Source organism: Heterodontus francisci, chromosome 30, assembly GCF_036365525.1.
Source record: "Heterodontus francisci isolate sHetFra1 chromosome 30, sHetFra1.hap1, whole genome shotgun sequence".
Lineage (NCBI taxonomy): Eukaryota > Metazoa > Chordata > Chondrichthyes > Heterodontiformes > Heterodontidae > Heterodontus > Heterodontus francisci.
In genome coordinates, this window is record NC_090400.1 from 16,466,121 (window position 1) to 16,490,215 (window position 24,095).

The 24,095-nt window shown below is 46.0% G+C and overlaps 1 protein-coding gene across 2 annotated transcripts in view; it reads left to right on the forward strand.

Annotated features, from left to right (window-relative positions):
* The window catches only part of rasa4 (RAS p21 protein activator 4), a 251,575-nt gene extending 228,554 nt beyond the window's left edge, over positions 1-23,021 (forward strand). For both annotated transcript variants that reach the window (XM_068010142.1, XM_068010143.1), the window contains 4 exons: positions 4,558-4,693; positions 7,144-7,264; positions 9,878-9,939; positions 22,650-23,021. In XM_068010142.1, the coding sequence (XP_067866243.1) occupies positions 4,558-4,693; positions 7,144-7,264; positions 9,878-9,939; positions 22,650-22,777 (447 nt within the window). In that variant the 3' untranslated portion in view covers positions 22,778-23,021. The remainder of the gene's footprint in view (positions 1-4,557; positions 4,694-7,143; positions 7,265-9,877; positions 9,940-22,649) is intronic.
* Positions 23,022-24,095: the final 1,074 nt, after the last annotated feature.

Genomic DNA, 24,095 nt, shown 5'->3' on the forward strand with positions numbered 1-24,095 from the left:
TGGTGTGTGGCTTGGAGGGGAATTTGCAGCTGGTGGTGGTCCCATGCATCTGCTGCCCTTGTCCTTCTAGGTGGTAGAGGTCACGGGTTTGGAAGGTACTGTCGAAGGAGCCTTGGTGAGTTGCTGCAGTGCATCTTGTAGATGGTACACACTGCTGCCACTGTGCGTTGGTGGTGGAGGGAGTGAATGTTGAAGGTGGTGGATGGGGTGCCAGTCAAGCGGGCTGCTTTGTCCTGGATGTTGTCGAGCTTCTTGAGTGTTGCTGGAGCTGCACCCATCCAGGCAAGTGGAGAGTATTTCATCACACTCCTGACTTGTGCTTTGTAGATGGTGGACAGGCACTGGAAAGTCAGGATTCCTAGCCCCTGACCTGCTCTTGTAGCCACAGCATTTATGTGACTGGTCCAGTTCAGCGACTGGTCAATGGTAACCCCCAGGATGTTGATAGTGGGGGATTCAGCGATGGTAATGCTATTGAAAGTCAAGGGGAGATAGTTGGATTCTCTCTTGTTTGAGCTGGTCATTGCCTGGCACTTGTATGGTGCAAATGTTACTTGCCACTTATCAGCCCAAGCCTGGATGTTGTCCTGGTCTTGCTGCAGCTGGACACGGGCTGCTTCATTATCTGAGGAGTCGCTGAGCATTCTGCAATTATCAGCGACCATCCCCACTTCTGACCTTATGATGGAGGGAAGGTCATTGATGAAGCAGCTGAAAATGGTTGGGCCTAGGACACTACCCTGAGGAACTCCTGCAGTGATGTCCTGGAGCTCAGATGATTCACCTCCAACAACCACAACCATCTTCCTTTGTGCTAGGTATGACACCAACCGGCGCAGAGTTCTCCCCTGATTCCCATTGACTCCAGTTTTGCTAGGGCTCCTTGATGCCATACTCAGTCAAATGCTGCCTTGATGTCCATGTTTGGGCCAAGGCTGTAATGAGGTCAAGAGCTGAATGGCCCTAGCGGAACCCAAACAGAGCATCACTGAGCAGGTTATTGCTGAGCAAGTGCTGCTTGATAGAGTAGACTGATGGGGCGGTAATTGACCAGGTGGATTTGTCCTGCTTTTTGTGTACAGGACATACCTGGGCAATTTTCCACATTGCCAGGTAGATTCCAGTGTTGTAGCTGTACTGGAACACCTTGGCTAGGGGCGCGGCAAGTTCTGGAGCACAGGTCTTCAGTACTATTGCTAGAATGTTGTCAGAGCCCATAGCCTTTGCAGTATCCAGTGCCTTCAGCCGCTTCTTAATGTGGAATGAATCTCAGATTGGCTGAAGTCTGGCATCTGTGGTGCTGGGGACCTCAGGAGGAGGCCGAGATGGATCATCAACTCGGCACTTCTGGCTGAAGATTGTTGCAAATGCTTCAGCCTTATCTTTCGCACTGATGTGCTGGGCACCCCCATCATTGAGGATGGGGATATTTGTGGAGCCTCCTCCTCACGACTGGATGTGGCAGGAGTTTTAACCTGCTCTTCTGAGCAGGACAGAAGGACACTGCTGGGAACTGCCTGGGCCCTTCTATCAATATGTAAATCAAGTTGGGCTGATTGGGGCCCGACTGCGATTTTAACTGGATGCCTGAGTGGGGAAGCCCTTGTGGGGAAGCTGATGGGAAGAAGAGTCGGGCCAAAAGTGGCTTAAAGAGATACGTTTTTGTAATCATTTTTTAATTTCCTTGTGAAACAAGGTGGAGCAGGAGTTCTCCTCCAGGCCCCATAAGAAAATGTTTGGGCCTGCCCTGTGCCAGACTCCCCACTACTTGATCGCAGTACTCTCCCAACCCTTCCCCTGGCAGATGAAATGCTAAACTGAGGCCCTGTCTGCCCTCTCTGGTAGACATAAAAGTCCTTATGGCATTATTTCGTAGAAGAGCAGGGGAGTTCTCTCTGGTGTCCTGGCCAATATCTATCCCTCAACCAACATCACTAAAGCATCTCATCTTGTCAAATTACCCAGGCCTCATGCTACCAATGTCAGAGGGATTTAGCACCCACTTCATCGCCCACTCACCTAATTCCTGCTCCCAGTTAAAATCAGACCTATAAAGGCATGAGAGCCAGAAGGGGAAAATTAAATGCTGAAAATACATTATGTTTCTAGGGGGATGTGGGGACAAGCTTCCCTTGAAAATTTTGAATTTTTGCAATTAAAAGTTGAGCTTTCTGGTTAATTTTAAGCGATGTGTGGTCTGCGTGGGCTGGCATTGGTTTTGTCCGCTGCTGTAAATATTCCAGCCCTGTATCTCATCCAAAGACATGCTCCCCTCCTCCAATACTACACGTTCACACTACATTCCTACCTCATTCCATTAATTCAACTTGTCCGGTCAGCAAGTATTCCTTTCCCCCTCTAATTCAGTTAAATGGCACTCAATGTCACTGTCAGAACAGTGGGAGGAATTCAAAGGGGAGATTTAAGGGGTTCAGGGTAAACATGTTCCCACGAAGAAAAAGGGTGAGGTGGCCAAATCTTGAGCCCCATGGATGTCAAGGAGCCTACAGGGTAAGATAAGGCAGAAAAGGAAAGCTTATGTCTGACACCGAGAACTCAATAATACAGAAAGCTGAGAGTAGTATAGAAAATGAAGGGGTGAAATCAAAAAGGAAATTAGGAAAGCAAAGAGAGGGCATGAAAGAATATTGGCAAGCAAAGATGTTTTATCAATACGTTAAGAGGATAACTAAGGAGAGAGTAGGGCCCATAAAAGACCAAAAAGGTAACCTATGTGTAGAAACGAAAGATATTGGTATTGTTCTTAATGAATACTTTGCATCTGTCTTCACAAAAGAGGGGGATGATGCAGATAGTTAAGGAGGAAGAGTATGAAGTATTGCATGTGATAAACATAGGGAGAGAGGAAGTATTAATGGGATTAGCATCCTTGAAAGTTGATAAATCACCAGGGCCAGATGAAATGTATCCTAGGTTGTTAAAAGAAGTAAGAGAGGAAATAGCAGAAGGTCTGACCATCATTTTCCAGTCCTCACTGGATACAGGTGTGGTGCCGGAGGACTGGAGTATTGCTAAAGTTGTATCTCTGTTTAAAAAGAGAGCGAAGGTTAAACTGAATAATTACAGGCCAGTCAGTCTAACCTCAGTATTGGGCAAATTATTGGAATCTATTCTGAGAGACAGGATAAACTGTCACTTAGAAAAGCACAGATTAATCAAGGATAGTCAGCATGGATTTGTTAAAGGACGATCTTGTTTGACCAACTTGATCGAATTCTTTCAAGCGGTAACAAGGAAGATAGATGAGGGTAGTGCAGTTGATGTGGTCTACATGGATTTTAGCAAGGCTTTTGAAAAGGTCCCACATGGCAGACTGGTTAAAAAATAAAATCCCATGGGATCCATGGAAGTGCAGCAAGGTGGGTACAAAACTAGCTCAGTGGCAGGAAACAAAGGGTAATTGTGGATGGCTGTTTTAGTGACTGGAGGGCTGTTTCCAGTGGCATTCCACAGGGCTCAGTACTGGGTCCCCTGCTTTTTGTAGTATATATTAAAGATTTGGATGTAGATGTAGGGGGCATGATCAAGGCGTTTGCGGATGACACAAAGATAGATAGCGAGGTGGATAGCTGTAGGCTGCAGGAAGATATTGATGGTCTGATCAGATGGGCAGAAAAGTGGTAAATAGAATTCACTGCCTGAAAGGGTAGTTGAGGCAGAGACCCTCAACTCATTCAAAAGGAGTCTGGATATGCACCTCAAGTGCCGAAAGCTGCGGGGCGACAGACCAAATGCTGGAAGATGGGATTAGAATAGGGGGATCATTTTTCGGCCGGCAGAGACATGATGGGCCAATTGGCCTCTTTCTGTGCCTTAACCTTTCTATGAGTCTATGATTCTTCCCCTTCCCCCAATTGATGATGTCATTCTTCCCCTTATTCTAATTGTGAGCTAAGGCCGCGTACTATCATTTCGAGCAGCCAATTCTCACTCATTCAGAGTGAAAATCACTAACTTTGGTTTTAAATTGTAACCTGTTTTAATGTCTCATTCTGTGTGGGACCTGTCTCTGTCTCAGTCATCAATCGTAAATTCCACTCCTCAGAACATAGGAATTTCGAGACGAGAAAAGCCTCCATGTCCATCTAGCTCACCTACCATGCTGCTATTCAGATGATACTGCAATGCTGGAGTTGTCGACTAATCGATTATTCTACAACAGACCCAGACAAAACTCCACTGCTGGAGAGCTTACCTGTTCTTCCTGAATACTTACCACATGTCCTGTCACAAATTCCTCATATACTACCCCAAAAATCTTATTTTCTGAAAGTAATCTATCTAATTGCTGGTCTTTACTCATCATTGGCAGCTCTGTGATAAGTGGATGATGTAAAGGAATATGGTAATTGTTATTGTGGAACCCTTATTGGAGATTATGAGTGTAATAATTGGTGGGTTTAATATCGACCTTTGCGATAAGTAGCTTATGTGATACAAACAATAACAGCTGGGCTTCATTGCATCTACTTATCCTCTTCACCTTCCCTTGAAAATTAAAATAGATTTTGACAGATTATTTTATTTCATTCTTAGAATGTGAATGAACTAAATCAGTGGCTGTCGTCATTGAGGAAATACTGTGTTAGCAATGAGCAAATGCTGAACTCCTACCATCCTGGAGTGTTTAAAGCGGAGAAGTGGAGTTGCTGCCACCAAAAGGAGAAAGCAGGTACTGCAGTTATTTGCATCCAGTGAAAAGTTTGTAATGATAGCTTCCTGAGTGAGACGCCCATTTGACATGAGTATAAATGACATAAATGATTTTGTGATTTAACGAGTGTATGTGGTCTCCAAGTAACATGCAGGCTGTGAACTGTTCACATACATCACTTCTATTGCCGGCCTTTTAGTGATGTATAAAAATTGTCAGACAAGAACTCCGTAGATTTGTTTCTAAATTATACATGTATTTTGTTAGTTTACCGACAGATGCAGTGCTCTGTCAGGTGTGCTGATCCACTTGATGTCTTGTCCATTTTCAGTTGTACTTGTTGCTGTTGCTGTTGCGACTGAGACTAGGAAAGAGCAAGGTAGGAGGAAAAAACAACTGGAGAGACTGGTAGAAGAGAGATATTGGATAGGAAACACTGGGAGAGTGAGACAGGAGTGAGATAGGGAATACTGGGAGAGAGTGAGACAGGAGAGAGATATCAGAAACACTGGGAGAGAGAGAGACAGGAGTGAGATAGGGAATACTGGGAGAGAGAGACAGGAGTAGGATATCAGAAACATTGGGAGAGAGAGACAGGAGTGAGATAGGGAATACTGGGAGAGAGTGAGACAGGAGTGAGATAGGGAATACTGGGAGAGAGTGAGACAGGAGAGAGATATCAGAAACAGTGGGAGAGTGAGATAGGGAATATTGGGAGAGAGTGAGACAGGAGAGAGATATCAGAAACAGTGGGAGAGTGAGATAGGGAATATTGGGAGAGAGTGAGACAGGAGAGAGATATCAGAAACACTGGGAGAGTGAGACAGGAGTGAGATAGGGAATACTGGGAGAGAGTGAGACAGGAGAGAGATATCAGAAACACTGGGAGAGAGAGAGACAGGAGTGAGATAGGGAATACTGGGAGAGAGAGACAGGAGTAGGATATCAGAAACATTGGGAGAGAGAGACAGGAGTGAGATAGGCAATACTGGGAGAGAGTGAGATAGGGAATACTGGGAGAGAGTGAGACAGGAGAGAGATATCAGAAACAGTGGGAGAGTGAGATAGGGAATATTGGGAGAGAGTGAGACAGGAGAGCGATATCAGAAACACTGAGAGAGAGAGACGGGAGTGAGATCGGGAATACTGGGAGAGAGTGAGACAGGAGAGAGATATCAGAAACAGTGGGAAAGTGAGACAGGAGTGAGATAGGGAATACTGGGAGAGAGTGAGACAGGAGAGAGATATCAGAAACACTGGGAGAGAGAGAGACAGGAGTGAGATCGGGAATATTGGGAGAGAGTGAAACAGGAGAGAGATATCAGAAACACTGGGAGAGTGAGACAGGAGTGAGATAGGGAATACTGGGAGAGAGTGAGACAGGAGAGAGATATCAGAAACACTGGGAGAGAGAGACAGGAGTGAGATAGGGAATACTGGGAGAGAGAGACAGGAGTAGGATATCAGAAACATTGGGAGAGAGAGACAGGAGTGAGATAGGGAATTGGGAGAGACTGAGACAGGAGTGGGATATCAGAAACACTGGGAGTGAGTGAAGCAGGAGTGAGATATAGGAGAAGTAAGAGTGGGGGAGAGAGGCAGGAGTGGCGCCTTGGAGAGAAGGAAATAGGAATGAGCAGTTGGTGCCCCCGCTGGGCCTGTGCTTGGCGGTGACTCACTGGCTAATGTTCTCTCTCCACCTGTGAAGAAGTGCTGACCCTCTATCCGACAACAACTGGCAGGAGTGGGAAGCTGGCATGCAAGTCTTACTAGCACATGCCCTTGTCTCACTGCTCGATGGTAAACATGCTGGATCACCGGTCACTGTGTGACCATACTGCAGAAGTCCCGAGGTTACATTGGGTGGAGGGAGGTAAAAAGGAAAAAATGTCCAAAGTGTCGTTCTCTTCCTTGCACAATTGCTCATTCTCTCTATCCCACAATCAGTTGCTTCCTACTCACTTCCTCTCTCACACAGTCCCTCCTATACTATCATTCATTCACACACTCATTCTCTCCTTCAGTCGCACGTGCTGTTGCTCATTTACATGCACATTCACACACGTTCATTCACTCACTCGCTCTATCTCCCTGCCTCATTCTCTCAGCTGCTCACTGACTAACTCACTCCATTTTCCACACACTTATTGTAAAAAGTGATTAAATATTCCACTCCACAGCAGCAGCCTTATCATTACATTCCCTCTGTTAATGGAATTATCTTAGCTATAAACTACTCACAGCACTAGCCAGTATCACATGCTGCATCACCTCCTTGGCCTTAACGTCGACCAGTAACTGTGATATTACCCACCACAGAGCCTTCCAATATCATCAGAAATATAATGATATTGTAGAGCAGGAAAATCTAACCATCATTTAAAAGAATTTCTTTAAGTGGAATGACTCTGAGACAGAGAGGTTGCTGAGCAGGAGGTGACTTTGTTCATATATTTATTGTTTGACAGCTGCAGGATGTGACAAAACCCATTTTGGTGTGACACTCCAGGAGTGGAACGACCCACTTAATCCCGATCTAGAATCCCATCTGATTTACAGGCAGCTGCTTGCAGCCAGGGATTCATTAACGTGAGTATCTGATGAAGCAGGAAATATGATGGATTAGCACCTGTTAGATCTTCCTGTGTCACATGGCGTCCTTCACCCAAAGGAATGATTGGACAACTTCTTCCCAGGCCCATGCTATGGTCATTCTTGAGCCAACCACTTGGAAATAGGCTTTAGCTTCCTGGGTCGGGCCTGTGGATGGAAGTCATTCATTGGCTGCTGTGAAGAGGCTGCTACCAACAAACAGGATTAGCAGGATTATGAAGCTAACATGTGGGACTGACTGGCACACGCCCATGACCCACTTCTCAATTGTAAGTGTTCCAGATCACCAGCCACTGTGCGACCATAAAGCAGAAACACTGAGGTACCAATACTGACTGGTTCACACTAATCTATATATAATGTGCCTGTGGTGACTGAATGATGGGAAGCTGGCATTCCTATATGTTATATATATGAACATCCCAACAATAATAGATGAACAAGGTGTAAATGGGAGGGAGGAACTTGTAACAGTCTCTATCATGAGGGAAAAGGTGTTGGACAAACTGATGGGACTAAAGGCAGACAAGTCACCAGGACCTGATGGCCTACATCCAAGGGTTTTAAAAGAAGTGGCTGCAGAGATAGGGGAGGCATTGGTCATAATATACCAAAACTCACTGGATTCCAGTACGGTACCAGCGGATTGGAAAAACCCTATTCAAGAAAGGAGGGAGACAGAAAGCAGGAAACTATAGACCAGTTAGCTTAACGTCTGTCATTGAGAAAATGCTTGAGTCCATTGTGAAGGAAGAAATAGCAGTGTATTTAGAAAAACATAATGCAATCAAACAGAGTCAACATGGTTTTATGAAAGTGAAATCATGTTTGACAAATTTGTTAGAGTTCTTTGAGGATATAACAAGCAGAGTGGATAAAGGGGAACTGGTAGATGTTGTATATTTGGATTTTCTGAAGGCGTTTGATAAGGTGCCACATAAAAGGTTATTGCACAAAATAAGAGCTCAGGTTATTGGGGGTAATGTGTTGGCTTGGATTGAGGATTGGCTAACACACAGAAGGCAGAGAGTCGGGATTAATGGGTCTTTTTCAGGTTGGAAGCTGTAACTAGTGGGGTGGCACAAGGATCAGTCTTAGGGCCTCAGCTATTTACTATCTATATTAATAACTTAGAGGAAGGGACAGAGTGTAATGTATGCAAATTTGCTGATGATACAAAAATAGGTGGGAAGGCCTGTTGTGATGAGGACACAAAGAATCTGCAAAGGGATATAAATAGGTTAAGTGAGTGGGCAAAAAATTGGCAGATGGAGTTCAATGTGGGAAAGTGTGAGGTCATCCACTTTGATAGGAAGAATAAAAAAGCAGATTATTATTTAGATGGAGAAAGACTACAAAATACTGCAGTACACAGGGATCTGGGTGTTCTTGTACATGAAATACAAAAAGTCAACACGCAGGTGTAGCAAGTAATTAGGAAGGCAAATGGAATTCTGGCTTTTATTGCTAGAGGGTTAGAGTTTAAAAATAGGGAATTCTTGTTACAACTGTACAGGGCGTTAGTGAGGCCACAGCTGGAGTACTGCGTACAGTTTTGATCTCCATATTTAAGGAAGGATATACTAACATTGGAGACAGTTCAGAAAAGGTTCACTTGGCTGATTCCTGGAATGAAGGGGTTGTCTTATGAAGAACAGCTAAATGGGTTAGGCCTTTATTCGTTGGAGTTTAGAAGAATGAGAGGTGATCTTATTGAAACATATAAGATTCTAAGGGGACTTGACAGGGTAGATGTTGAGAATATGTTTCCACTGGTGGGGGAATCTCGAGCTAGAGGACATAGTTACAGAATAAGGGGGCACACAGTTAAAACTGAGATGCGAAGGAATTTCTTCTCTCAGAGAGTTGTGGAGGCTAGGTCACTAAATGTATTTAAGGAGGAGGGAGATAGATTTTTGAAATCTCGGGGCGTTGAGGGTTATGCGGAGCAGGCCCAAAAGAGTAGTTAAGGCCTGGGACAGATCAGCCATGATCTTATTGAATGGTGGGGCAGGCTTGAGGGGCTGAAAGGCCTACTCCTGCTCCTATTTCTTATCTTCTTATATGGATTGCCCAAATAGCATTAATAAAACCCATTCTTTTTCAGCAAAAGCAACATACTTACACTTTCAAGTTGCCCTGTGAAGATAGTTGCGAGGCCACTTCAGAGGGCAGTTAAGAATTAATCACATTGTTGTCGGACTGGATTCACATATAGGCAAGACTGGGTAAGGACGGCTGGTTTCCTTCCCTAAAGGCTACCAGTGAGTCAGTTAGGTTTTCATAACAATCCGACAGCTTCATGACCACTGCTACTGATCCCAATTGTTTTTTATTTCCAGAGTTTTAAACAGAATCCAAATTCTCAAGCAGCCCTGGTGGTATTATTACTAATTATTATTATGGAATATCAGTCAAGTAACAAAACTACTACACTACCGTACCCAGCAGCACATAGCATTGTTAAAATATGTATAGAATGTGAATGTTGAATGGTCTGATGTGACAGTTTGCTTATTATTTAATGCAATACTTTGTTATTTAATGGAACAGTTTATTTAATGGAACAGTTTTCTTATTTGTTCACAGAGAAAAATACCTGGAATGCAAAGAGAAGAGCAGTGTCACTGCCCCAATGAGTGCAGATGAAGGTATGTCACACTGAGAACCCATTCTCCTAGAGGAGCAGTGTATGAGCTGGAGAACCTATAAAGGGATGACCTAAATAAATGTCAAGCATCTAATGGGATGACATTGTTTTACTTATGCCGTGTAAAATGTGAATGCCCAGTATGGTCTCTTACACTTAAATTTTTAATGTTTATTTAGTAGTAATTGGTCTTTTACACATTCCCCACTTCCTTCACCCCACCACAGGCAGCCGCACCTTCAGCCATCCAGATCCTAAGCTCTGGAATACCCTCCCTAAACCTCTCTGCCACCCTACATCCCTCTCGTCCTTTGAAACCCTGCTTAAAACCCTCCTCTTTGACCAAGATTTTAATCACCCTACTGATATCTCCTTATAAAATGCCTTGGGCTGTTTTCCTATGTTATTGTTGTTATCCTACCTTGTAACCCCTTGGATATTAGTTTACCTAGTTTGCTCTAGGGACATGGGTTCAAATTCCACCACAGCAGAAGATGGAATTTGAAATCAATTAATAAATCTGGAATTAAAAAGCTAGTCTAATGATGGCCATGAAACCATTGTCGATTGTCATAAAAACCCATCTGGTTCACTAATGTCCTTGAGGGAAGGAAATCTGCTGTCCTTACCTTGTCTGGCCTACATGTGATTCCCGACCCACAGCAATGTGGTTGATTCTTAAATGCCCTCTGAAATGGTCTAGCAAGCCACTCAGTTGTATCTAACCCTACGAAGTCAATAAAAAGGAATGAAACCGGATGGTCCATCTGGCATTGACCTAGGCACCGGAAACAGCTACGGCAAACCCAGCCCTGTCGACCCTGCAAAGTCCTCCTTACTAACATCTGGGGGCTTGTGCCAAAGTTGGGAGAGCTCTCCCACAGACTCGTCAAGCAACAGCCTGACGGAATCATACCTGACAGACAATGTCCCAGACACTGACATCACCATCCCAGGGTATGTCCTGTCCCACCGGCAGGACAGACCCAGCAGAGGTGGCGGCACAGTTGTATACAGTAGGGAGGGAGTTGCCCTGGGAGTCCTCAACATTGACTCCGGACCCCACGATGTCTCATGGCATCAGGTCAAACATGGACAAGGAAACCTCCTGCTGATTACCACCGACTGCCCTTCCTCAGCTGATGAATCAGTACTCCTCCATGTTGAACAACACTTGGAGGAAGCACTGAGGGTGGCAAGGGCACAGAATGTACTCTGGGTGGGGGACTTCAATGCCCATCACCAACAGTGGCTCGATAGCACCACTACTGACCAAGCTGGCCGAGTCCTAAAGGACATAGCTGCTAGACTGGGTCTGTGGCAGGTGGTGAGGGAACCAAAAAGAGGGAAAAACATACTTGACCTCATCCTCACCAATCTGCTTGCCACAGATGCATCAGTCCATGACAGTATTGGTAGGAGTGACCACCGCACAGTCCTTGTGGAGATGAAGTCCCGCCTTCACATTGAGGATACCGTTCATCGTGTTGTGTGGCCCTACCACTGTGCTGAATGGGATAGATTTTGAACAGATCTAGCAATGCAAAACTGGGCATCCATAAGGCGCTGTGGGCCATTAGCAGCAGCAGAATTGTACTCAACCACAATCTGTAACCTCATGGCCAGGCACATCCCCCACTCTACCATTACCATCAAGCCAGGAGACCAACCCTGGTCCAATGAAGAGTGCAGGAGGGCATGCCAGGAACAGCACCAGGCATACCTCAAAATGAGGTGTCAACCTGGTGAAGCTACAACACAGGACTATCTGCGTGCCAAACTGCATAAGCAGCATGCGATAGACAGAGCTAAGCGATCCCATAACCAACGGATCAGATCTAAGCTCTGCAGTCCTGCCACATCCAGTCGTGAATGGTGGTGGACAATTAAACAACTAACTGGAGGAGGTGGCTCCACAAATATCCCCTTCCTCAATGATGGGGGAGCCCAGCACATCAGTGTGAAAGATAAGGCTGAAGCATTTGCAACAATCTTCAGCCAGAAGTGCCGGGTTGATGATCCATCTCGGCCTCCTCCTGAAGTCCCCAGCATCACAGATGCCAGACTTCAGCCAATTCGATTCACTCCGTGTGATATCAAGAAACGACTGAAGGCACTGGATACTGCAAAGTGATGGAAGGTGTCATCAACAGTGCCATCAAGCGACACTTGCTTAGCAATAACCTGCTCAGTGACGCTCAGTTTGGGTTCCGCCAGGGCCACTCAGCTCCTGACCTTATTACAGCCTTGGTTCAAACATGGACAAAAGAGCTGAGGTGAGAGTGACTGCCCTTGACATCAAGGCAGCAGTTGACCGAGTATGGCATCAAGGAGCCCTAGCAAAACTGAGGTCAATGGGAATCGGGGGTAAATTCTCCACTGGTTGGAGTCATACCTAGTGCAACGGAAGATGGTTGTGGTTGTTGGAGGTGAATCATCTGAGCTCCAGGACATCACTGCAGGAGTTCCTCAGCGTAGTGTCCTAGGCCCACCCATCTTCAACTGCTTCATCAATGACCTTCCTTCAATCATAAGGTCAGAAGTGGGGATGTTCGCTGATGATTGCACAATGTTCAGCACCATTCACAACTCCTCAGATACTGAAGCAGTCCGTGTAGAAATGCAGTAAGCCTTGGACAATATCCTTGAGCTGATAAGTGGCAAGTAACATTTGTGCCACACAAGTGCCAGGCAATGACCATCTCCAACAAGTGAGAATCTAACCATCTCGCCTTGACATTCAATGGCATTACCAGCTCTGAATCCCCCACTATCAACATCCTAGGGGCTACCATTGACCAGAAACTGAACTGGAGTAGCTGTATAAATACCGTGGCTACAAGAGCAGGTCAGAGGCTAGGAATCCTGCGGTGAGTATCTCACCTCCTGACTCCCCAAAGCCTGTCCACCATCTACAAGGCACAAGTCAGGAGTGTGATGGAATATAGAGTATAAAAATTGGCAAGTCATGTTGCAGCTGTACAGAACCTTAGTTAGGCCACACTTAGAATATTGCGTGCAATTCTGGTCACCACACTACCAGAAGGACATGGAGGCTTTGGAGAGGGTACAGAGGAGGTTTACCAGGATGTTGCCTAGTCTGGTGGGCATTAGCTATGAGGAGAGGTTGGAAAAACTTGGATTGTTTTCACTGGAACGACGGAGGTGGAGGGGCGACATGATAGAGGTTTACAAATTTATGAGCGGCATGGACAGAGTGGATAGTCAGAAGCTTTTTCCCAGGGTGGAAGAGTCAGTTACTAGGGGACATAGGTTTAAGGAGTGAGGGGCAAAGTTTAGAGGGGATGTGCGAGGCAAGTTTTTTACACAGAGGGTGGTGAGTGCCTGGAACTTGCTGCCAGGGGAGGTGGTGGAAGCAGATACGATAGCGACGTTAAAGAGACATCTTGACAAATACATGAATAGGAAGGGAATAGAGGGATATGGGCCCCGGAATTGCAGAAGGTGTTAGTTTAGGCAGGCATCAAGATCTACTGTTCTTTGTTCTTTGTACTCTCCTCTTGCCTGGATGGGTGCAGCTCCAACAACACTCAAGAAGCTCAATACCATCCAGGACAAACCAGCCCACTTGATTGGCACCCCATCCACAAACATTCACTCTCTCCACCACCGACGCACAGTGGCAGCAGTGTGTACCTTCTACAAGATGCACTGCAGCAATGCACCAAGGCTCCTTAGACAGCACCTTCCAAACACGCGACCTCTACCAACTAGAAGGACAAGGGCAGAAAATGCATGGTAACACCACCACCTACAAGTTCCCCTCCAAGTCACACACCATCCAGACTTGGAACTATATCGCTGTTCCTTCACTGTTGCTGGGTCAAACTCCTGGAACTCCCTTCCTAACAGCACTGTGGGTGTTCCTACCCCACATGGACTGCAGCGGTTCAAGAAGGCAGCTCCCCACCACCTTCTCAAGGGCAATTACGGATGGGCAATAAATGCTGGCCTGGCCAGTGACGCCCACATCCCATGAATGAATTAAAAAAACCTAGTTAGAGAGTTCATATTGGGACAAATGGGGAGAGCCAGAATATCAGAGATAGAGTTTTTTTTATTATTTGTTGGCTGGCTTAAATTTGGATATTTAATGAAATAGAACTTTTAATAAGAACATAAGAAATAGGAGCAAGAGTAGGCCATTCAGCCTCTTGAACCTGCTGTGCCATTCAATAAGATCGTGGCTGATCTTCGACTTCAACTTCACTTTCCCGCCCGATCCCAATATTCCTTGCTTCCCTTAGTATCCAAAAACCTATCAAACTCAGCCTTGGATATGCTCAAAAGCCGAGCATCCACAGCCTTTTGGAGTAGAGAATTCCAAAGATTCACCGCCCTCTGTAAAGAAATTTTTCCTCATCTCCGACTGCGATGGCTGTCTTCTGAGGCTGTGTCCACAAGTTCCCTAGCCTGAGGAAGCAGCCTGTCAGCATCTACCCTGCCCAGCCCTCAGAGAATCTTCCTTACTCTTGTACTCCAACCTCCTTGCAAAATAGGCCAACATATCATTTGCCTTTCTTATTGTTTGCTATACTTTCATGTTAACTTACTGTGTTTTATGTACATGGACATCCAAATCCCTCTGAACACCAGCATTTAATAGTTTCTCACCATTAAAAAAAATGTTTTCTATCTTTTCTACCAAATTGAATAGCCTCACATTTCCCCACATTATACCCCATCTGCCACCCTCTTCCCCATTTTAACCTATCTATATCCCTTTGCAGACTCTGGGCAGAATCTTAATGAAACCCAGGGAGGCTGGTAGCAGTCGGGAACCCATTTACTCTGTCAGCAGCCATGGCATTAGCATTTCATTTCTGGGTTTCCCAACCAATCACAGAGTGCAGGCATGATGATGACCCGCAGTCTGTCAATGAAGGATCTGTATTTAAAGGGACCCCGGCAGGGGTCAGAATGGCTGCAGAAAAGCTTGCTGCTGAAGCAATCTGAAGGCAAGAGGATGGACGGAAGATGTGGGAATGCTGCTCCCTGGCTCTGACTGTTCCTTGGAGGCAGTGAGGGCCTGAAGTGTGGTCCTCTTTCCTGTGGATGGATGGAAGAGGCCAGCCACCCAAATGAAGCAGGCGTGGCTGTAAGTTACAGAGGGCATGAGCAGCAGGAGTGTGTATCAAAAAAGGTTTAGAACTCATTAAATCTGGAAAAGTGAGTCTCCGACCATTTTCAATGGCATCCATCACTCTGTGACCTCCATAGCATTCTCCTGCACAGCACTCCCCTGACCGACACATCTTACAGTCCCACACATTCCTCTCTCTCCAGCACCTCCTCAAATCTCCATCTGAACAGTCAACACTCACACTGACCCTCATCCTATTGTCCTCTTGCACACATCCCTCAGTCACCCTCCTCAAAAGTTCTCATTCCATTCTCAAAATACATTCCACTTCTCATACTCATAGGCTGGATTTTTTGCTGGGGGTGGGGCTCCTGGTGCTGGGCCGAAAAGGCGGGGAAACCCCGCCTCTGCCTTTACGCGCTCCCCGGAGCGATCCTCCAGTCTTTTTAAACCAAAGTTTCAGGAGATGACATCCCTGTCCCTTTAAAGACGGAAATTCCGCTTCCAAGAGCTACAGGCCAAATCAGATAGCCAGCAGCTCAGCAGTACCAACAGCGCCACTGGGAGTGGTGGCCACTGCTGGTACTGCAGCTGGTGGTGGAACCCCGGACCAGAGGTAGATAGGTAGGTGAGGTGCGGTCGCCGGGACCACACTGGAAGGCCCCGGCGAGGGGGGGAGCTGGGGTGTGGTCTTGCAATCCAGAGGGGTCAATTGGTTCCTGGTGGGGGTCCTCTATGGGCCACAAATTGCCACGGAGGAGGGACGCCCCCCCCCCCAACCCCAAACCCGCAAGGAGGGCGCCTCGTGTAACAAGGCCGCAGCAGAGGCTCGCCCTGCCACTGGTAAGATCCCAGCGGCGGCGGGAAGAGGCCCTTAATTGGCTGTTAATAAGCCACTTAAGGGACTCAATTAGCCTCTAGGAGGGAAGGCCATCATTGGCCGCCACCCATCGTGATACTCCATGAACCCCCACCCCCCTCCGCCTCCAATCCAGCCTCATGGGGCCACACAAAAATCCAGCCTTGATAACTCTCTGCCTTCTCTCATTGCAGGCGAAGAGAGTGTACAACTTCAGGGAGAGGCAGAGAACTGAGGCTGGACCTGTCATAACCACCCTGACCGCATTGGAGGAGATGCCTTGGAGATTGGTAGGGTGGCACACACGCTGGGCGCTGGTGATTGGAGAGATGGGGGTGGCCCACAGACCTGGTGACAGCATTAAAAATCACTGCCAGTTGGCACTTAACAGTCACTCATGTTAAATTGATGTCTCCACAAACTGAAACAACATGATGTGCACTCTGCTGAGTTTGTACCCTTTCTCAATGTCAGCACTAACTCATGTCTTTGAGCTCCCACAGGCCCTTCACAGGTGACAGAGCAGCTGATGAGGGGCCAGACTGAGGAGTCCTCAGAGGAGGGCGAGTATTCATCACTTGACTCATGCGCAGCCTCCACCAACACAGATACCGCATTATAGATAGAACCGCAGTACAGATAGTTAGGTTGTCACATGGTGAGGAGCACATCACATGTGAGCAGGAGCAGGTGCTGGAGACAGGGACAGCGGTGGAGAATCCCCATCGGAGGATGCAGGACACTTCAATCACTGCTCAGCTGGACATAGATACTGATCCTCGGGGATAATCCATGAAAAGGGAGCAGCAACAGGATATGTGTGTGTGCTCTGTCAGAATTTTCAGAGGCAGTGCGCACTCTTGGAGAGTGATTGGAGAAGTCTGTCTCTAGCATGAATGCAGTGATGTCTCAGACATTTGTGCTAATGTCCGCCTCCATAGAAAGAGTGGCCACTTGCATGGAGAATCAGATGTGGCAGGCCACCGAGTGCATGCTGGTCTAGGCCAATAGCCTACACACTCTGACTGCCACTGTCTCTGATTGGCCTCATCCATGGTGAAGTGCTCATAAGTGGCGGCTTTGAAAACAAGTCATCGGTGTCTTGGGCGATGCTCTTACGGGCAACAGATTGAGAGATCCTGGAGATGTCACCAGCAGATCCCTGGAAGGAGCCGGAGGTGAAGAAATTCAAGGTTGTGGTGACCTTGACAGCCACAGGCAATGTGTGTTACCTAGCCCTCTTGGAAGGAAGTCTTTTTCCGGAGGCTGCAGGTATCAGCAATGACCTGCTCTAAAAGCCTGAGTCTCCCGAGGCACTGCTGCTCTGTCATGATGAGGAAGCTCATCCTCTGTCTGTAGACCCTGTGCTTCTTCGAGCTGTGGCTCTCTGTCCATCCCCCCTGTCATGTGGAGCGGCATGTAACTGTGGAGAAGGCAGCTGCAGTTGGTGTATTTGGTGCTCCTGGTGCTGTTGGTGCTGCAGCTGTTGGTGTGGCTGCCCCTGTTTCTCCTCATCAGAGATCCAGGCTACTGCTGCATAGGTTGCTCCCATGCTGCAGTGAAGGCTGACAACAGGAAAATTGAGATGAAGGAGAGTAAACTCCAAGGCAGTTGAAAATACTTCCATAAAGTTCAAAATGACCCTCAAAAAAGGTGAAATCAAACTCTCAGAACAAGTCCTGCAAGTACAAACTTTTCACTGTGGCTGACCACGAGTTTTGCAATTTTACTCTTTAAAGGCTTCCCAGCCTGTCAGTTTCATTGTTCAATGCGACCCCACTGTGCTCCCACCACTGGTTGGAGTCATACCTAGCACAAAGGAAGATGGTTGTGTTTGCTGGAGGCCAATCATCTCAGCCCCAGGAAGTCACTTCAGGAGTTCCTCAGGGCCAAGGCCCAACCATTTTCAACTGCTTCATCAAACACCTTTGCTCCATCATAACGTCAGAAGTAGGGATGTTTGCTGATGATTGCACAATGTTCAGCACCATTCGCAACTCCTCCGATACTGAAGCAGTCCGTGCCCACAAACAGCAAGACCTGGACAACATCCAGGCTTGGGCTGATAAGTGGCAAGTAACATTCGTGCCACACAAGTGCCAGGTAAATCTCATCTCCAAGAAGAGAGAATCTAACTATCAGTCTTTGTTCACCAACAATACCATCACTGAATCCCCCCCCATCATCAACATTAGAATTAGAACATTACAGCGCAGTACAGGCCCTTCAGCCCTCGATGTTGCGCCGACTCCCCAAAGCTTGTCCACCATCTACAAGGCATTCTTGGGGGGTTACCATTGACCAGAGACTGAACTTGACCAGCCATATAAATACTGTCAGAGTCTGGGAAGTCTGTGGTGAGTAACTCACCTCTTGACTCCCCAAAGCTTGTCCACCATCTACAAGGCACAAGTCAGGAGTGTGATGAAATACTGTCCACTTGCCTGGATGAGTGCAGCTCCAACAACACTCAAGAAGCTCAACACCATCCTAGACAAAGCAGTCTGCTTGATCTGCACCCCATCCACCACCTTAAACATTCACTCCCTCCACCATCGGTGCACAGTGGCAGCAGTGTGTACTGAAGCAACTCACCAAGCCTCCTTCGACAACACCTTCCAAACCCACAACCTTTACCACCTAGAAGGACAAGGGCTGCAGACGCACAGTAATGCCACCACCTGCAAGTTCCCCTCCATGATACATACCATCTTGACTTGGAACTATATCGCTGCTCCTTCACTGTCGTTGGGTCAAAATCCTGTAACTACCTCTCTAACAGCCCTGTGAGTGTACCTACACCACATGGACTGTAGCAGTTCAACAGGTGGCTCATCACCATCTTCTCAAGGACAATTAGAGAAGGGAAATAAATGTTGGCCTTGCCAGCGACACCCACATCCCAAGAATAAAGATTTTTAAAAACCTGGTTGACACTGTGAGTTTCACACAGCTCGAGAAACCCGTACACTGGCTTTTAAAGGTAAAATGCTGAGTTAAATTCTCAATTAATTGCATCTTTGAATATTTTAATTACTTACTGAACGGCTCCATGGGGGTTCTCCGCTCACCTGCAAACCTGCCTGGATTGAACTCAGAAGTGCAATCATGTCGGGTTCCCAACCGGCACCACTTTTCAGGGACCGAAATGCAGGTCACCCCCAAACCTGCCTTCCCTTGGTAGTTACAATTCTGCCCTTTGTGTCCTTCTCACAGTTTACTTCCCACCTAGCTTTGTATTGCTAGCAAACTTGGATGCATTACACTCGATCCCTTCATCCAAGTCATTAATATAGACTGTAAATAGCTGAGGCCCCAGCGCTGATCCTTGTAACAGTCTGCCAGCCTGAAAATGACACATTTATCCCTACTCTCGGTTTTCTATCCTTTAATCAATCCTCTATACATGCTAGTATATTACCACCAACCCCTGAACAACCCTTGTGCAACCTTTTGTGTGATACCTTATTAAATGCCCTTTGAAAATCCAAATACATTCACTAGTTCCTATTTATCTAGCCTGCTAGTTATGCCCTCAAAAAACTCTATAATAGATATGCCAAACCTGATTTCCCTTTCATAAAACCATGTTGACTCTGCCTAATATTTTCTAAGTGCCCTGTTACCCCTTCCTTGATAATGGATTCTGATGACTGATATCAGGCTAACTGCCCTCTCTTTCCCTGTTCTCTCCCTTCTTTCTTGAATAGCTGGCGACGTTAGCTACCTTCTAATCCGCTGTAACCATTCCAAAATCTAGGCAATTTTGGAAGATGCAGTGCATCCACCATCTCTGCAGCCACCTCTTATAGAATCCTAGGATATAGGCTATCAGATCCAGGGGATTTGTCAGCTTTTTGTCCCATTAATTTCTCCAGTGCTTTTTCTTTACTGATATTAATTACTTTAAGTTCCTCACTCTCATTAGACACTTGGTTCCCCATTATTTCTGGTGTGCAATTTGTGTCTTCTACTGTAAAGACAGATACAAAATATGTGTTTAACATCTCTGCCCTTTCCTTATTCTCTATTATAAATTCTCCTGTCCCAGCCTCTAAGGGATCCACATTTACTTTCACTACTCTCTTTTTACATATTTTCGGAAGCTCTTACAATCTTTTTTTTATTTCTTGCTAGTTTACTCTCATTCTATTCTCTCCCCTTTTATCAATTTTTCTGGTCATCCTTTGCTGGTCTAAATCTCTCCCAATCCTCAGGCTTCTTGGCAACATTATAAGGCTCTTCTTTTAACCCAATACGATGATACAGCCAGGTGAGGAGGGGGTCTCGGGCTCCCCTCTCGCCCTTTTTCCTATTTGACAGCAACAGGGTTTATTCCTTTTTTAAACAGTGGTTGTGCTTACCACCTCAGTGAGTGTTTTACCTTTTTCCTTTAATGTGATCATGAAGGAACCAATTTGATAGGTTTTCTTGAGTTTAAACAAGAAAGAGGTAAGTTTATTATATTTAACCCCAATTTAAAAATACTAAAAAAAATGCTACACATTCACGCACAGATTCACATGAGAATCACACACACACAAATAGATTACAGATGAAAAATTAGATTTGGGTGATTGGATTAAAGTCCAGAATAAATGGAACTTAAAACACAGTCTGTGAAGTGGGTGATCTGGTCGTCCTTGGCTGAAGCTGTATTCTTGAAGCCCTCGCTGGTCAAAATGCACTTTGTGGTTAGCCTGCTTTGCTCAAGGGTTTCTTGAAGGCCAAATTGTAGTTGGCTCTCTTCCCCTGGTCGCTGGCAGTTGCAGTTTATAGGCTTGGAGGGTTCTCAGTCGCAGACAGTTTTCAAACTTGATATTTTCTGGGGAGAGAGAGAGAAAGGGAAGCCCACAACTTTCTCTGTTGCTGCAGTCTCAGTTTCTGCTTGTCTTCTTATCCAAAGGAAACAAAACCAGCTTGCCCCTGAGATGGACAGACGGTCACGTGGCTGCTTCAGGTTTTCTGGAACCTTCTAATGAAATTCAAGGTTAGGATTTGGCTCCACATGCCCCAGAATGCCCATTTACACTTAGAGGGGTTTGCTGTTTCAAAGTCAATATGTTAGGATTGCCTTGACTGCCATGCTAATGAAGCCTTTTTAGGTAATTCAATCACTTAGAGTAAGCCATTGTTCTGGGTCCATACTGCTCAAACCTCTGCCTCTGGGTGAATATTTTAAATATGAAAAGGTGTTTCAAATTCAAATTGCAGTGGCCATCTTGGCTGCTAGTTTTAAAAAAAATTTACTGTAGGATTTTCTCCCATTAAAAGTCTATGTAAGTTTCCATTGATTAAATTAATATTTCTCATTTGGCATGGGGGTTTTCTTGACAACTATCTTTAACTAGTTAGCCATGAGTGGACCACTTTTCCTGTGAAGCTTTTATTTCTCAATGGAATGTATATTTGTTGAGAATTATGAAATATTTCTTGAAATGTTCACCATTGCTAATCTACCGTCATACCTTTTACTTTAATTTCTAAATCTCCCTTGGTCTACCAATCCCTCATCCCTATGTCATTGGCATTACTTAAGTTTAATATTCTAGTTTTGGACTTACGTATGTCATCCTTGAACTCAATGTGAAATACTATCATATTATGAAGATCCCTTATTATGAGATTGCTAATTAATTTTTTTCATTCATTTCACGGGATGTGGATGTCGCCGGCAAGGCTAGCATTTGTTGCCCATTGCTAATTGCCTTTGAGAGGTGGTGGTGAGTCACCTTCTTGAACTGCTGCAGCCCATGTGGTGTAGATACACCCACAGTGCTGTTAGGGAGGGAGTTCCAGGATTCTGATCCAGCGACAGTGAAGGAATGGCGATATCGTTCCGTCAGGATGGTGTGAGACTTGGAGGGGAACTTGTAGATGGTGGTGTTCCCATGTATCTTCTGCCTTGTCCTTCTAGGTAGTAGATGTTGTGGATTTGGAAGGGAGGGGGTGGGGGGGGGTGGGGGGGGAGAAGAGGGAGGGAGCGGGGGTGGGGAATGAAGCAGGCAGTGGGGGGTGCGGGGCAGGGATGAAGCGGCGAGGCCTGGAACGACTGGCCGGTGAGGGGGGCATTGAAGTGGGAAGCGAGTGGCTGAGGGAAGGCAGCAGCGAGGCCAGGAGCGAGCGGCAAGCAGGCGGATATGGGAAGCAGTGCCGGGGAGGAGAAGCAGGATATTATTGGGGGTGGAGCGGGATTGCAGCAACTGAATTTAATTTTTTCGTGATAAATTGAGCAGCGCCATCTTTAATCCTGGCAGCTGCCTGTGATGTCACAGACAGTGACGTTTCCGTGCATGAGGCTGCATTTGCACATGGTTGCATTGTCATCAAGCGCAGCCTTTTATAAATCTGTAACGTATAGAAAGGAAAGATGGAGGGACACAAGACGTTTCACAGTTCTGAAGTCCTAAGAAAGAATGAGGTACAGGCAAAATAATGGGGTAAAAATTGGTCTGTCTTGTGTCCATTTTTCGGGTGCAATGATAAATTTAGCAATGGGATGGCCTGCTCATAATCCTCTAGTGCTAAATTTGTCAGGCATCCTGGGTGGCTGCCTAAAATGGGCAGGCATTAGGCCCCTTGCATATGTTAATGAGCAGCCCAATGCCTGTGTAAGGAATCCTTTGGGAAATGTGGTTTATGATGAGCAGAACAGTGCTGGGCCCCTCCTGTACAGGGTGAGTGTGGCTCCCTCAATGGGGGTGACAGATCACAGAGTTGTCTTTCCTAAACTGTCTCTCCTTTGCAGGGATCGATAAGATGGACATTCCAAACCAACTGTTCCAAATCATCCAGGATCTGGAGAGGGCTCACCGAAACTTTGAACGTTGGGAAACATCAAAGGACAAAAACTGCTCTGTTGATCTGCTCACATAACTTCATGAGAAAGAATGAATGTATTTGAGTTGGATGTTTCAATTTCAAAATCTATTTTTTAATGACTAAATTACATTAGTAATGGTATCTTCTTGCATCCACATTTGGCCCAGACATTCTTACCTGTTTTGAATTATGCAAAACATAGTCCGTGGCAAAAAAAATGTAAATGTGTATTTCCTGTAATTAATCTTTTAAATTGTTTGTAAATGTATTTGCATCTCATTACATGGTGACGGATTGACTGATGCTCATGATTTTGACTTAGCTGCAGTCTACAGAGAGACCGGCTTCTCCTAATTCAAGCCTCTTCTAGGCTGCAGGTTGTCAGTGTATAATGTTCTGGTTTCTGTAATATGCGGTAAGAGCTACAAAACCATACAACTAACTTCAAACTGCTACTATGTGCATAATTCTGAGGGAGAATATCATCCCATTGAGCGTGTGCAGAGATTGATGGGGTATAACAAAGGATCCTAGACCAAACCCTACACTTGAATTTGGATATCTTTATTTTCACTTTCAAAGATCTCCTTGATACAACAAAATAAAGGGCAGAGAGAGCTCCTCCTCCCGGGATCCCCTCCTCCCGGGTACAGAGGGATTTCCTGCTCTTGGGGATACTGGGACCGCCTCCTCCTGGGTACTTCCTCCGCCCAGGGACAGAGGGAACTCCTGCTCCCAGTAGAGAGAGACCTCTTACTCTCAGGACAGAAGGACATCACTGGGCTAGGGAAAAGCCGAGATAATCACCTTTGGTTTGCCTCCTGATTGCTATTCAATGATAGAAATTCTCCATGGACAATGTGAGGCCACAATGTGGCTTGGCAGCAATTGCCTCTGCTGGAATAGCTGAATGCCACTCACTGATGAGGATCGTGGATAGAGATTGAGGTTTGGGTGAAGTACCAGAGGGAGCCGAGCACACATGGAGCCATACGAAAGGGACAATAAGTGAGGGGTTGGGGGGAGCTGATTATGTATGTGGATTATAATACCCATATCATTTCTAAGTTTGCAGATGACACAAAGCTAGGGGAAAATATGAGCTGTGAGGACGATGCAAAGAGGTTCCAATGTGATTTGGACAAGTTGGGTGAGTGGGCAAATGCATGGCAGATGCAGTATAACATGGATAAATGTGAGGTTATCCACTTTGGTTGTGAAAACAGAAAGGCAGATTATTATCTGAATGGTGATAGGTTGGGAAAGGGGGAGGTGCAACGAGACCTGGATGCCCTTGTACACCAGTTGCTGAAAGCAAGCATTCAGGTGCAGCAAGCAGTTAGGAAGGCGAATGGTATGTTGGCCTTCATTG